The 15,867-nt window shown below is 52.9% G+C and overlaps 1 protein-coding gene across 4 annotated transcripts in view; it reads left to right on the top strand.

Moving 5' to 3' along the window:
- The first annotated feature begins 2,049 nt into the window (after window positions 1-2,049).
- The window catches only part of LOC122364381 (protocadherin-like wing polarity protein stan), a 38,465-nt gene continuing 24,647 nt past the window's right edge, over window positions 2,050-15,867 (top strand). For all 4 annotated transcript variants that reach the window (XM_043334710.1, XM_043334720.1, XM_043334694.1 and 1 more), the window contains exons 1-10: window positions 2,050-3,599; window positions 4,282-4,448; window positions 6,186-7,942; window positions 8,672-8,804; window positions 11,489-11,691; window positions 11,926-12,090; window positions 12,609-12,783; window positions 13,672-13,797; window positions 14,137-14,389; window positions 15,623-15,827. In XM_043334710.1, coding sequence (XP_043190645.1) covers window positions 2,119-3,599; window positions 4,282-4,448; window positions 6,186-7,942; window positions 8,672-8,804; window positions 11,489-11,691; window positions 11,926-12,090; window positions 12,609-12,783; window positions 13,672-13,797; window positions 14,137-14,389; window positions 15,623-15,827 — 4,665 coding nt within the window. In that variant the 5' untranslated portion in view covers window positions 2,050-2,118. The remainder of the gene's footprint in view (window positions 3,600-4,281; window positions 4,449-6,185; window positions 7,943-8,671; window positions 8,805-11,488; window positions 11,692-11,925; window positions 12,091-12,608; window positions 12,784-13,671; window positions 13,798-14,136; window positions 14,390-15,622; window positions 15,828-15,867) is intronic.

Below are 15,867 nucleotides of genomic sequence, written 5' to 3'. Positions count from 1 at the left end.
TTCGTTCGCATTACAAATCAACCTCGGCTAGGTAGAAGCACGCATTAAATGGTCAGGAACAAGGGTGAAATGGTTTCGAGGATAAAATCGACGAAGAAACTTCGCCGATCACCGTCTTTTTTATATGACGTGGGAGTAGGATTGTTGCCTGACCCGATCATCTCAGAGGAGGATCAATTGTGTACCGTTAGACTTGCGGTTGTGCATCTTGTGACGAAACGGAGTGGAATTCCTGTGCATTTAGGGTGATGAAATCGACTGTCGCCGCGGCGAAGGCGCAGCGATGTCGCTTTCCCCGTAGTGCGCCACCTGCGCCCGGTCGCCGAACTAACAACCACATACCTGACCGCCAGGTGGAAGAATATGGCAGGGTCGGTGACGCTGTCACGGCGACAGGCAGGTCGTCCGAGTCAGACTATCCCAATGTGAACAACGATTTAATCTAAAAGTGGCAACATAGAAAAAAAGAGTAAACTTGTTTGTTCAGGCCCGTTTTCAAAATGACAACAAAGTTAATCAATTGGCATCCAGAGTGCGACATCAGTAGAGTAGGCCTATAGGTAAACGGTAGGTATATGTAAACGGCAGGACAACGTATTTTACCAATAAATTTAAATTCAAAAGGCAGGTATCTGTGTATCATGTGGAATGTGCTACATGGAACTGAATCTCGGGTCTGCCGTGCTTCTATAAGCAAGAGTCATGACTCGCATAATCGTGGAAGCATCTCCAATTTGAGGGCTTATGTTTTCCCTCTCCAGGTTGCGGTCAGGTCGTGGCTCGTGCGAAAAATAATGAGCAGAGAGCCGAATGAAATCAGTGCCTAATAAAATCAACATCATAACATCGAACGAAAACGTAAAACCATGTGAATTTGACCTTCGTTTCCTCTGATCTATCCTCAGGACGCAGAAATCCTTCCATCTCGAACATCCTGAATCCGGGCTGGAAGACCACCTTCAATTTCATCCGACGTGAGTAATGAGAATGCCTCCTGGCAGGTCGCGCGTGCACTGGGAAGACCGTTTGCGAGATTGGGCTGTTATCCGTTGAATCGTACCGTGAATGTCATGAACTCTAAACAGCTTATCCAGCGTAATTTAAGTTCACCAATGTGTAAAACGTTGATATTTTTGTAAGTTTTGATACGACCTCCAGGAAGGGCTGCGAAGTCGATGGATTTTCGGCTACCCCGACTCCGACTCTGACTCAAGCTTCCAAAAATCAGCTCTGACCCCGACTTCGGGCAGAATTGTTGCAACCAACCGACTCATGCTCCGACTCTGACGCCAACTCCACAGTCTTGCCTCCAGGCTCCAATTTATGTAGGTATGTTGCAGGGTAAAGGATGATAATAGCCGTTTTCACGACGGGCTGTCCAGCGAATGCACCTGATTTGACCAAATCTTTGCCTAATTTCTTTTACAGCAAATATCGTCATTTTATGAATTTATTTCAGTGTTTTAATCGATGATGCTCTCTGATAATATGACAAAGCAGGCATATAAGCAATTAGTGCAACCCTAGCTGATAGCTGCTAAGAGACACACTGAACCTGCTATTCGCCCCTGACGATCCATAGAGCCAAATACCTACTAATTCACCAATGATATGGACCAATAAAACCAATGACTTTCTGGAGTGGTTTCATTGACCTGTCTCACCAATATGGATCAATGAAACCAAGGACTTTCTGGAGTGGTTTCATTGAGTTGTTCCCAGCGTGCGACTAATTGCAGACGACTGGGCCTGGCTGAGCCTGAACTCGTAATTGCATTCCAGTGCCGGCCCACTGGCGACTGCGGGACATGAGCAGCCGTTAGGACGGCAGGGAGGGAGAGCGGCGGGCGGGTCCCGGCACCGGCGGCGTCCCGCAGAGCGGCGACCAATTACCGAGACGAGTGCGATGGCCGCCCGAGTACCCCGCGCCGCAGCTCACCTGTGTGCCGCCGACCGAGCGACGGTGCGCCGGGGAGGCGGCACGCCAAGGTGAACCGCCGCCGCGGCGACCGCCTCCGGCGGCGATTCCAGTCAGTCGGCGGCGGCCGCGAGAGGCGGAGGTGGGGTGTGAGTGCCGTGAGTGTCGGAGCCTGGGCCGGGTGCGGTCCCCCGGGCCTGATGCGGACCTCACTGGCGCTGGGCCTGCTCCTGCAGGCATGCTCGCTGGTGTATGGATATCTAGTGGTGGTGCCAAGCACCACTCCAGTTGGTGCGACCATCTTCGACGCCGGAATCAGCGGCTCCAGGCACTACCGTCTGGATCGGAAGCGCTCGCCGGCGTTCGTGCAGAGTGTCGTGTCGGTGAAGCCACGCTCCGGCCGACTGGTGGTGCTACGTCCGCTGCGCTGTGACGGTCTCTTCTACCCAAACCCGTTCCTCCTCTACATCGAGTCGTGGACCGATGTGGAGCACCACGTCGACTACGTGTCGCTGGCGGTGCGAGTGTTTGTGGTGGGCACGGAATGTGGGGACAGCCGCCGCATAGTGGCCGACCAGGTCCTCCAGCACGGCTCCCGCAGCGCCGTGTCCGTGGCCCTTCCAGTCACCAGCACGGACAACAAGATCTGTCTGCGGCGCGGCCAGTTTGTGGTAAAGTTCCGCGACCTGCTGCCGGCCTCGGCTCACGACTGCGACCTGAGTTACCAGCGCGTGTCCGACCCGCGTCTAGCCGTGGAGCGCACAGGTCACGACCTGGTCTCGGCGCGCGACCAGTGCGTGAGCGAGCGACTGTGGCGTGTGGTGGTGTACTTCCGCCTCGAGTGTGACGCGGCCGGTCACGAGTCGCACGACCACGCCCTGATGATACTCTTCCACCACTACATTGCTGAGCGTGACGACATGCTCAAACGAATCCGACGCGAGATGGCCAACCAGAGCCCGTTCTTCGACCGTCCCTCGTACGTGGTTACTGTGCCGGAGGGACGCGCTCGCGGCCACGTGGTCACCACACTGACCGCCAAAGACCCGGAGGACGGGCCGCTTACCTACTCCATGGTGGCTGTTCTCGACTCGCGCTCGCAGACCATGTTCGACCTGGACCCCAACTCGGGCGTGGTTACGACCAGCATTGAGCTCGACCGCGAGTACATGTCCACCCACTACTTCAAAGTGACGGTGTCGGACAGCGCGCAGCCGCCGCGAACCGGCACTACGACCCTTCAGGTCACTGTCGAAGACGCCAACGACCATGCTCCCGAGTTCGAACACAAGGAGTACGAGGCGAGCGCCCGTGAGTCCACAAGTATAGGCTCCACGGTCCTGACAGTGCGAGCCACCGACAGTGACATGGGAGCGAACGCCGAGATGGCCTATTCCATCCTAAATCCTCAGGGCGCCAACGAGGCATTCCGGATCGACTCACGCACGGGCATCATCAAGACTCGTCTGCCGTTGGATCGTGAGGAGCACGAGTCATACACTCTTCAGGTCCAGGCTACCGACCGGGCCCCGCCGGCCGAGCGACAGTCTGCGACCGCCCAGGTCACCATCCGGGTACTGGACGACAACGACAACTACCCGCAGTTCAGCGAGAAGTCGTACTCGGTCAGCGTGCCGGAGGACAAGGACTGGACGCAGAGTCCCATCATCGCCAGGATCAGGTGCGAGCTCGATAATGCAGTGTCTGTGCGCTATGCAACGGGATGTCGACTGCAGTGCATAAACCGAGGATTGTCGCCTCATGTATCGGGTGGTCTGATATGCTTCTAAAATCACCGACTTATGGCATTTGAATGGATATTAGTATTTGGGAAGCAGCCACCATTTATTCTCGGTTTATGGATGCATATTCATTCTATTCAAGGCTTTTGATTTGTGCATATCAATTACGGCCAGACCCGTGAGATCAAACGAATCGATGTAGCATGAAGCATCCATGAAGGCGGGCTTCTCCGAAACGGTATCAGCTAAGAACAGCATGTTTCGTGGTGTAAAAGGAAGTGAGAGGGATTGCATCTTTGAATAGCCTCACGCTAGCGTATCGTCTCAGATCCGCCTGAATTGTAAACACCTGCGTCACTTTCTATTCGAACAAAGCAATCAGAAGGAATAACACGCAATCGATAGGGCGTTCACCCGATTTCGTTTTCTGATGAGACGTCTGGCTCGTCCGTTGGAAACACCGTCGCTCGTCAAAACGATCTCACCGCCGCTCGTGACCCCATTACACCGGACTGACCGTCCTAGGGCCTTTGGCTGCTCCCATACCCTGGACTGACCCTATAACCTGAACTAAGCCTATACGCTGAACAGTGGACTGACCCACGGCCGTCTTTGTTTCAGCGCCACGGACGGCGATGCCGGCGAGAACGCCCGCATTCGGTACGCGCTAATCGGCGGCAACACCCAGGGTCACTTCACCATCGACACGGAGACGGGACACGTCTCCGTGGTCGGCCAGCTCGACTACGAGACGATCCGCAACTATCGACTGGTCATCCGCGCGCAAGGTAGGCAGAGAGTCTATAGATGGCCTTGACAGAGGGTTTATACTTCATTGGTATCTTGGTAGGCAGCCCCTGTGAACGGAACGATGGTGCGGTGTTTGTTGGCAGAGTTCGGGACTCGGGTTTGATGATGGTGGATGAGGGCCATCACCGTCAAACTGAAACGGCCATTTAACCACCCTTCCAGTCACGCCCTTTTGACATTACGTGAACAGGGAAGGTGGTGATTTGACCGCCTGGCTCACCTGGTCTCCCCCGGCTACGCGTCCTGACAGCCCAGGGGAACTTCCCTAATGCGCGAGTATAGTGAATGGATTCGTCACGATAGAAGCCTTAGGGTGAAAACAACTAAATTACTGTGCCCGGTGAGTCTTTGTTTTGGCTGCAAAGTGTGTGATTTGACACAACAGCGTATGCTTTCCCACACACATTGGAAACCTGCGTTATTTGGGACGTCCAATAGAATAGAACCTTATCGGATTTAGAGGGATCTAATGAAATTATGATGGAAGCGATCAGGCTAAAATATCCCTTTCAATCAGCTATGTCGGTCACTTTGTAAACACCCATCTTTCTTTGCAACCGCAATCAGCATTTACTGTGTACGACGCCGTTTTCGCTTTCTAAAACTATGGTTTAGTCTGGGAATGAATTTTAGATCTTCGACCGATTTAATCCGGCATCTGGGCACTGGGCAGTATGCGAATTGGCTCTTGCGTGGGCCGTAAAACCGCTTATATTGAAACGAATAGCCGGTCTGGTCCGAGCTATTTCACATTTTATGGCAGCAAACAAACTACGATTTACATTCACCGAATACGTAAACCTTGTTCGCATAACGAGAACTTCGCATAGTGGATATTCTGCAATGAGTATTGAGCAATCAGCATCTTGCCGAATAGTTAGTCACGAATATCCCACGCGGTCGAGATGCCAGCTGGTGACGTGGTCGCAGGTATGCCCGTGGTCAGCGAGGCCGGAAGTCGTATTGAGCGGCCGTCCCACCTCTCTGCGGCGCGCGGTCGGCGCGGCGGGGCCGTTCATTTGGTGAACGTGGGGCGGCGCGACCAGTGAGTCATCGGCCGGTGGTCGATAGGCGGCCGGGGTGGTCGAAAGGCGCGCCGCCGCGCTGGACAGAGGGACAGGGCGGCGCAGGACGGCGGCCTGCCCCACAGTAACACAATATATTCGTCCATGAGGGATTTGCTACATGACACTCGTTTGATGTTGAGCCAGTAATGTGCTCTATGTTATCGAGCTAATTAATGTAAAGACATTTCAACAAAATATATTGCAGAAAAGCGATTTCGTAAAACTATTTTACTCATTTATGCCCAGAGGGAAAATATTTGTGTTCTATAGGTCAAGGATGACGATAAAAGCCGGGCTGAACTGTAAAAGCGCTACCGATTGTCTTTTCCTCAGGCGAAACCAAAAACAATTGTCCATGATGAGCATCCGAATGGTGGTTGCCTTAAATGAAGTTCCTTGGCTCGAGAGCCGGGTTAGGGAGGGATGGGACGTTAAATGCTCCAGTCACGTGGTCTGTCGTCTCGCCCATACGGTTGTGGCCTGTGGGCTGCTATTGTATGTATGATGTGGCTATATACTAACAGGACTTTTTCATCCATTTTCTTTTTTATTTGTCAGCAAAGTTTGTTTCTCTCTTTAGTTCATTTTTAATCCTACGCTGGACAAATATGAAATATTGTGACACTAATCTATCGTTCTCCTTTTCAGACGGCGGCTCGCCGAGTCGCTCCAACACCACCAACCTGCTCGTCAATGTGGAGGATGTCAACGACAATAAGCCGCGCTTCTACTCGGAGAACTTCCACGAGACCGTGCAGGAGAATGTCCCCGAGGGCTTCACCATCGTGCGCGTGCAGGCTTTCGACGTGGACGACGGTGCCAACGCCAAGGTGCGGTACTCGCTCACCGGGCCCGACGTGGCCGGGATGCCCATCGAAGTCGACGAGAGCACCGGGTGGCTACGTACCACGCGGCAAATAGACAGAGAGGAGAAGCACAAGTATGAGTTCCAGGTGGTTGCTACCGATGGTGGCACGCCGCCGCTGTCTGCTTCAGCCGGAGTTCTGATCACGATTCAGGATCAGAATGACAACGACCCGGTGTTTGATCCCAAAGTGTACGAGACGTCGCTGTCCGAGACGGCACCTCCCGGTACCAGGGTGATCGAGCTGGAGGCTCATGATCCGGATGAGGCCAGCCGGCTGCACTATGAGATTACCCAGGGTAATGAACGCGGCCGATTTAGCATCGGTCTGCAGAATGGCAAGGGTCTGATTGCTCTAACACAGCCGTTGGATTTCAAGCTAGAGCGGCGTTATGTGCTCAAAGTCTCCGCCACCGACTCTGGCGGTCGATCCGACTCTGCAACTGTCTACATCAACATCACAGACGCCAACACGCACCCTCCTGTCTTCGAGAACACGCCGTACAGCGTCAGCGTACTGGAGGACGCTCCGCGCGGCACCGTGGTCCTCACCGTCTCGGCTAGTGACCTCGACTCGGGCGAGAACGCGCGGATCACTTACGAGCTGACGGGCGAGCCGGAGGCAGAGTTTGCCGTGAACCCGACGACGGGTGAGATCACCACCACCCAGCAGCTCGACCGAGAGAGGCGCAGCGGGTACCTCCTCACGGTGTCAGCTCGAGACAACGGCCAGCCGATGATGTCTGACACCACTGACGTGGAGGTTCTGGTCACTGATGTCAATGATAACGCCCCGCGCTTCGATCAGGACAGCTACCAGGCCTCCATCAGTGAGGATGAGGTCCGCGGTACGAGCGTGCTCACCATTCGAGCCTCTGATGCCGATCGTGGTCTGAACGGACGAGTGAGGTATGTGTTCGCTGAGGGTGGAGACGGAGACGGAGCGTTTACAGTGGACCCGAGCTCTGGTGTGATTCGTACCAGTCGGCAGCTTGATCGAGAGACAGTGGAACAGTACGAACTGGTGGCTCTCGCTGTGGATCAGGGCGCACCAGCCATGTCCAGCTCGGTGAAGATAGTTGTCGACGTGGATGACGTCAACGATTCGCCGCCGGTGTTCGAGGAGAACCCGCTACGACTGTTTATCGCAGAGAACTCACCGATCGGCTCATCAGTGGGTAAGATCCGCGCACACGATCCCGACGCCGGAGCGAACGCGCTGGTCGAGTACTCTATGGTGGAGAGCGCTGACTCTGCCTCGTTCGAGCTGCGTACCGGAGGTCCTATGGCCCAGGACGCCGAGCTCTTCACCAGACAGGAGCTGGACTACGAGTCTGACAAGAAGGTGTTCACGCTAGTCATCCTGGCGCAGTCGCCTCCGCTCCAGAGCTACGTCAGTGTCGAGATCAACGTGCAGGATGTGAACGATAACGCTCCGACGCTGAGCAACTTCCAGGTGATCTTCAACAACTACCTGAACCACTTCCCCGTTGGCCCCATCGGTCGGGTGCCCGCCGTCGATCTGGATGCCACTGATCAGGTGAGGCCCGTTATTAAGATAAGGAGGCACGGCGAGGCGTAAGCCTCCAGTGCATCTGACCATTTCTCATGTTGTAATATTGCGGTTCACTTATGGTATTAAAAGCATTGCACACGTAAATACCGTAATCCGTCACACACAAGTTCTCGTTTGATTGAGCCTGCGTCATTAAAAAGATCACTGACCATAAACTATAATTTTACCAAATCAGCCAATAAATATAGTGATTATGAATAATTCTTCAAGTGCAAAGTCGCTTAGTTTCACGGTAATCAGCTTATTGATATCAATATATCAATATACAAATAGCTATATCGATCAATACTTATTTCGTCTTCGATTATAGTCCGTTGAGTTTCATTCGATTTATCGGACGCCCCACATTTCTAAACATTGTTTGTAGTCTCTGGAGTGGAGACATTCATATTCGGCGCAATACATATCGTTCTTTTGACAGTATTCAGCCCAGGGCTATCTAAACCATTCAACCGCACATGGCGTATACATTACAAGAATTCAATTACAGTGTACAGCTGTAAAGACTTCATCATTACCACGGTTGTACCAATGTGGCCAAATGCCGTCCGTATAATTATAACTTTTCAATACGCGAAGATGGGCGACATTTTGCTATATTTTATTATGCATATAAAGCTAATCTGTTGCTTATAGATCACAAATATGAATGTTAAATATGATAATAATCTTTCTTTGTGTTTGTGTTTGCAGCTGACATACACGGTGCTGTCTGGAAACAACGCCAACCTCCTGCTAATAAACAGCACCACCGGAGATATCACCCTGTCTCCGAGCCTCAACACCAACGTGCGCACCACCGCCACCATGGAGATCTCCGTGTCAGGTCAGTCGCCGGCCGGGTCACCGGTCATTGTCCGGAACAAATACGGGTGAAGTCCGGTCGAACACGATCTCCAGATATCTACTCGCACAACAGGTGACAACCCAAATCCCCCGACTCTCAATGCTATGGATGAGATCTGTTTTGAGTTGTGTATTTTAGCATGAGCTCATGTGGTTCGCCGCCTCCGATTTTGTCTAGTGCGCTGGAGTGTCCCTAAGCGGTCCTCAAAAGGAGCCAGCAAGATGCCAGTCACCGTTTTTATGTAGGTCGGTCACGATTGATTTCGGTATGCCGTGCGGACCTTGCTTTGGATTTAAACGGCGCCGTGGCGTCCAGCGGGCCCTTCGCCGCCCGGACCCGGCGGCCTCCGTCACGCTCCGACCCAACGGCCGGTACACCGGCGAACGCCCCACCGCGGCGGCACCACTGCCAGGGGCCTGCACAGGAGCGCATTTCACCGGCCGCAGCCAGGCCTGGGAGCCGCAGTGAAGGGTCGCCGGCCCGACCGCGGGCGCCGCGCGGCTGAGACGGCCGCCGCCGCCGCCTCCGGTGTCGTGGGCTGCACGCGGCGCGGCCGGAAATGACTCCTGGCCGGACCTCTGCCCGGAGCGGTCAGGTATGAAGGCCGTGACGGCGGCGAGCTGGCCGGCCGGCTATCCTGCCGACCGCTCGCCGCCGCCGGCCGGGAGACAAAGAGCCGCCCGACGGCGCGGCCGGTGGAACAGGTTACCGGCGGTCATTAGCTCACCGGTCGGCACGCTGACCATTGGTCGGCGTACGCTGCATGTCAGCACCGAGCTGAGACCGACAGTGGGCTGTCATGTCATGTCACTCATGAAAGGAGCAGGGCCGGACAGCAGCGGGCTGTTAGCGTCACTGATGTATGTAGGAAAGCCGGGCAACGAGACGTCCATTCATATACGGGACCAAGCCAGACAACGAACCACTTAATGGCTTTCCCTTTTTTGTTCCAGATCCTTCCGTCGTCTGGGTTATGCTGGATAGTGTGTGGACATTTGAGTACACATGATCTTTCGCTCATAAGTCATAGCGCTAAGGATGATTTGTGATCTGGTGGATCTGGAATCAGGCTTCATTGTTTCTACTTTCTTCCTCTCGTCACGACACTGGACGGTACCGGCATCTCATATCTAAATCTCTCGTAGACCGTAGTAGGTGAGTAACTCTTCACCATAACTTCTCACTGCGGGGTCAAAGCCTGCTCCACTCTTTCTGGTCTCACGGTCAGGGCATGCCCTGTGCGCCCGCCTCCTTTCTCTGCCCTGCGGCCTGAACAATCTTCTCTCGGAATCATTACAGTCATTATGGTCATTTCAGTCGTTAGGGTAATCAAGTCATTACAGCGGGGCGACGACACAACGGTGTCGTCTGGCGACTTCTGCGTCTCAGTCAGTCACACCGCTACTGAGACAGGTGTCGAGTTTTCTCGGGAGCTTCGTAATCAGAGAGGATAGGTGATCTGCCCGTCGCCTGCGCCCTGCTGGGGGCTTTTCCGTGACGCAAGCGTCTGAGGACGTCTCCCACGGGTGTCACTTTTCAAGATTTATTGGCAGGACTCTAATGGTTGATTTAGGACATTCACACCATTGATTTAGTTAATTTAGGCTATTCGTAACATGCATCATCATAGGGCTCATGCCCAAATGCCGAAAGAATTGGTGCGGCTGACACCCGCCCATGACTTCTTCCTTTTATCTCCGCCACCCCTTGGTTACGTTACGATGGGTCCTAACGGTGCTTCGCTTCAATCCCGATTCGGAACATAAATCGGGTATGGACCAGCCTATGTACATAACTCTTTTCTCTTCGCAACAACTTTGAGGCAGAAGTTACACCTCCTAACTTGTGATCTGAAACAGTTACAGCTGTATCTCGTAACTTGCGACTTGTTCCAAGAGGATTTATTTCACCATGGATCCCCCGGATTAAAGTGCTGGACTCTCTTGAAAGACCATTCGGTCTTACCGCTAACCGCGCATACCGCGGTCATACGAGCTCGCAAAGAGAGCGATGGGAGCAATGGGGACGCATCTTGTGAAATCGACATGCCATGACAATACCAGCACGAAGTCTGTTAGCGATGCGCCCATGCATGCGAGTTGCTCGATCGCTCGGCACCCAGCACCACAGTGATTGCAAGTCCAACAAAGGATGGACTAAGCCGGGGTGTTGGGGGTGCAGGCCTAGGGCGTCTGGTGCTGCCGCTACCTGGAGTTCGGTCGATAAGGGTCTGGCTGGACGACAGACGGCCCCCGCTCCCTGGCGGCGCAGCATCGATCGTACCCACCCGGCGCCGCCCCGTCGCGTCCGACCCGGCCCGAAAACGGGAGCCGCCGCATCGCTGGTGCCACCTATACGAGTGACGAGGGTCGACAGGGTCGAAACTGGAGATGGTTTTTGGGAGCGGCTCGACGGTCTATGATGCTGTTTTCTGTTAGTCTTCTAGGGATGACATCTGCTGCAACCGTCTGCTATTGTCTTCAGTTGTTCTCCTGGATCGGGGTTCGCCGAAGTAGACAAAGCCTTCTCGATAAACGATCGCCAGCAACATACATTTTACCATTAGCGTGACTAATATACCGACACTCGATACTCACTGTTGCGCCTTGTCATTGACGTTATGCCGCTGCCATTGACTTTCGACCGTCTGTTGCCGTTTTCAGATGGACGGAACGAAGACTCCGCCTTCCTCGAGCTGCACGTTCGTCTGGTCACCGACAAAATGCTGTTCAACTCTGTGACGCTGAGGCTGGCAGAGATGACGTCACAGGCCTTCCTGAGTCCTCGGATCTTCACTCTGTTCAAAGACGGCCTGGCCTCCGTCCTGGGAGTCGCCAAGGAGCAAATCATCATCTTCAACGTGCAGGTAATAGCTCAAATGCAGGACTGGGCAGGTGTGATATTCATGTACCTACCTTAGACATACGACTATATCACGATTAGATCGACGTTGACGATTCAATTCGGAGACCAGCTGAGAAGTCAAAAAGTGCTCTCAGGCGAACGTTACAGCGCTGACAAAGTGACCGTATTGACAAAGTGTCAAAGTGCAAATCCTATCAACCCGTTCATGGTCTGATGCCGCCCGTTTCTCCCTCAGGATGACACCGATGTGCCTGAGCGCATTCTGAACGTCAGCTTCTCGGCGCTGGACGCTCAGGGTGCGTTCGGTGGATCCTTCGACGGTCCCTTCCTCAGCCAGCAGCATATCCAGGAGAAGGTCTACCTCAACAGGGCGCGACTGGCCAAGCTGGCCGCTGTTCAGGTGAGTGATCCGTGTGACAGGCGACTGACCGAGTCGAGAAGTGTTCCTTCGCCAGGGAAGGCAACCAGACGGCCGGAGGTCCTCGGTGCAGCGAATCACATATTGCCCTCTGCTCCCATGAGGATAGAGCGAAGTTCGTCTTGTACAGCTTGAAACGCCTGTGGTGTTGCGGCTCATTAATAATGGTTGATCCTCGTGATCCTCGTGCACGTTCTGAACGGATGCAGGTTTCAGAACGCTTCAAATCATTTGCAGCCTTCCTCGTTATATGCACCTGTCGTTAGACAGGTGCAACTGTATGCCATAGGCGTTGATGGAAATTGGAGCATTTGACAGCCAACTACCTTCGTGACCTTTCCAGCCATTTAACCTCCAGGTCACGCAGCCGGCACTTTACGACACACTTGGGGCTACTCAACGCTAAACGACGTGCCGTTGACGACTCCTGCCCGGCTCGGCTGCTGACAATTATGCTGACATATGCTGTTGTCCGGTCCCTGACGCTGTCCTACCGGCAGGTTCTACCGTTCGACGACGACCTCTGCGTGCGCGAACCGTGCCTCAACTTCGACAAGTGTCTGACGGTGCTCAAGTTCGGCAATGCCTCCGGTTTCGTGCACAGCCCGACCATTCTGTTCCGGCCCATATTCCCAGTGACGACGTTCGCCTGTCGATGCCCGGCCGGGTTCGCTGGTGAGTGACAAATCCACTCGCTTTGCGTGGCTTAGGTTGAGGACCAGTAAATCGTTAGGTACCTATATTTCATTCGCCATTTTTTATCAAGGCTCGTCAGGTGAGCTTCTGGAGCCATTCCAATTTTGAGCCGCTTAGAAGCAGATTAGCTCCTATCCGCATAACAATCGGTTTGAATACAGCACAAACATTAAAGGAAATAGTTCACTTTCACGAAATTATTTTTTTTTGCAACGATTTATTATTTTTTATGTTCAAAATAATCAGCAAAGAAAATAAAACCTTTTTATAACAAAAGATTTTTTTTTCTATATTTTGATATAGGAAGAACTTTTCAGTTTCTGTAAGGCACACGCGATCCAGTATGAAAAGAGCATGGGTCCCGAAAATTCTTCAGAAACAGAGAAATTATCGCAGCCACCGGCATTTGGGCGATCTGCTCGATCTGATAATGTTCCCCTGAATGTCGTAATTGATCAGTACGAGAATTTCTCTAGAGTTCTCGTAGATAATTTCTCTAGTTTCTGAAGAATTTTCGGGACCCATGCTCTTTTCATACTGGATGGAAATATATGCAAGGCACACATCCTCAACGCAAGACACCTTTTTCGGGACGAGAAATAGAATATCTTTGCCTAGGGTGATCGTTGGGCTGTAAAAGCTCCTGATTTATGCTCGTCTCAGCCCAAGCTACGGAACTGCTATTCCAGTTCAAAACCCATGTTAAAAAGTGAACTATTTCCTTTAAAAGGCGATGCCTAAGCTAAATGGAAAGCTGCTTTTTGACCGATTCGAGTCGTTCAGACTTCTGTGCGATGTTTAAGAGTTTCTAGTGGCTCGATCTGCGAAACGTCCCTATATCTATAACTTGTCCCCGTTGCTCTGCAGGGATGCGCGAGTTCTACGAGTGCGACACGGAGGTAAACCTGTGCTACAGTCAGCCGTGTCAGAACGGCGGCACGTGCCAGCGCAGAGAGGGAGGCTACACGTGCGTCTGCGCCGACGGGTTCACTGGTGAGTGGCGACTGAGCGCGACCAGCAGACGTAACCCGTGACGGCTAAAAGGTCCCATGTCAGTCGACCGAAATCGCAATTGGCGGCAGGCTGTGCTGGACAACCCATTCAGTCGCAACTACTTGTTTTGTTTCCGCCTCTGCTTCCGTTGCCGCTCGCTAGTACTGTCGCTTCCTTTATCGTTCATGTCATATCCCTCTATAAAACTGTGGTCTAGTTTGACTTCTCGCTAACTAACTTCCCGGTTTGTGCGTGCGTGTGTCGGCCTGTCTCCGTCTCTGAGCGCGTGTATTACTTCTAAACTTGTCCAATATATGACCGCCGTAACTCCTACCACAGGTGAGAGCTGCGAGCTGGACACGACTCGAGGCTCCTGTCCGACCGATCCATCGGACGGCTCAGACCGCCACCCCGTCTGTCATGGCGGCTCTGTGTGCGTCAACCTACAGCGGGGCGGCTTCCTGTGCGACAACTGCACCAACTCGCCCTACCGCAACCAGCACTGTCAGCTGACAGCGCGCAGCTTCTCCGAGGGAAGCTTCCTCACATTCCCCGCACTGCACCAGCGGCACCGGCTCAACATCAAACTCAGGTGAGAGAGTGATAGACTTCTCACCAGCGACACCGGGTCAATATTACACTCAGGTGAGTTTAATATATTTCTCAGCTTCCTCACCTTCCCCGGCGCTGCACCAGCGGCACCGACTCAATATAAAACTCAGGTGAGTTTAATAGACTTCTCACCAGCGACACCGGGTCAATATCAAACTCAGGTGAGTGTCATCGGCTCAATATGAGACTCAGGTGAAATGGGGCCAGCTCAATGGGTATCAAACTCAGGCGAGTGGGACGACTCAATAGTAAACTCAGATGAGATGGGACGACTCAACAGCAAACTCATCTGTCGCGTCGATCCAATATAAAGCTCAAGTGAGTCGATCTCTCTGCTCTCAGGTGGGCTACCTAGATATATTCAGTCAGTTAACTCACAGCAGACTCAATATCAGGCTCGGGTCAGCCACAGCGGACTCAATATCGGACTCAGGTGAGGCGAGCCGACTTAAAGGGACCCTCCCACCTTAACATTAGATTTGAGTTGAGATAGCCAAAATGGGGTCCCTGGCTCACAATTACCGGTTTCGGCACTCACAACATCGAGAAATGCCTTAAATCGGAAATATTGAATTTCAAAATTGCAGCATTTTGATTCAGAGGGGCTAATGCATTGGAATACCCCTCTGAATGTGTGACGTCAGCGCAGATATCTAACGATTTTTAAATGTTTGACTAAAACGTTTTGTAGCACGCGGTGGTATATGCTGCGTTGCGCGCAACAAATGCCGCACTTTTAAATAAAGTCGCTAGGAACAGCGGAGATCCCAAAAAGTAAACAAAAGTAAAAGTCTAATATCTTGAAAACCGGTGAATATTTTTCAATGAAATTTGGTAGATATTCGTTTTCGCTCTTTCTGAACCGAGCGACATCACTTTCATGCCAATTCATAGACTTTTTTGAAGGTGGGAGGGTCCCTTTAACGTCAAGCTAACGGTTCTGTCCGACCAGTGTCGATGGCGTTGGACCGCTAAGCCGATGAGAGATGAAAGCCCGATGGGATACGCTTCAACAATCGATGGTTATTCATGGTCGGTATAACTTGCGGTCACCGACATTGTCGCGTCCTGTGATAGAAGAGATATAGCTGGCGGGCGGGAAATTTATGCCGCCTCTGCGGATTTTCATTTGCTTAGCGAAAGCGGGCAGGCTGAATACAATATCCGTAAAATCCCAATATGAATAGCATTAACTCGTCGTTCTCCTCTCCAGGTTCGCCACTCGGTCCCGGGACGGCCTGCTGCTCTATAACGGCCGCTACAACGAGCGTCACGACTTCATCGCTCTGGAGGTGTTGGACGGCCAGGTGCGGTTCTCGTTCAGCGTCGGCAGCGGCGCGCACCACGTGACCGGTCACGTGCCGGGCGGGGTCAGCGACGGCAACTGGCACCAGGTCGAGCTCGACTACCATAACCGGGTGAGTGGAGCTGTCGGAGCTGGGCGATGATATACGATCG

Source organism: Amphibalanus amphitrite, unplaced genomic scaffold (genome assembly GCF_019059575.1).
Source record: "Amphibalanus amphitrite isolate SeventyFive unplaced genomic scaffold, NRLGWU_Aamphi_draft 000027F_arrow, whole genome shotgun sequence".
NCBI classification, from domain to species: Eukaryota; Metazoa; Arthropoda; class Thecostraca; order Balanomorpha; family Balanidae; genus Amphibalanus; species Amphibalanus amphitrite.
Note: the sequence above shows the minus strand (reverse complement) of the source record. Positions and strands in the feature narration are given on the sequence as shown.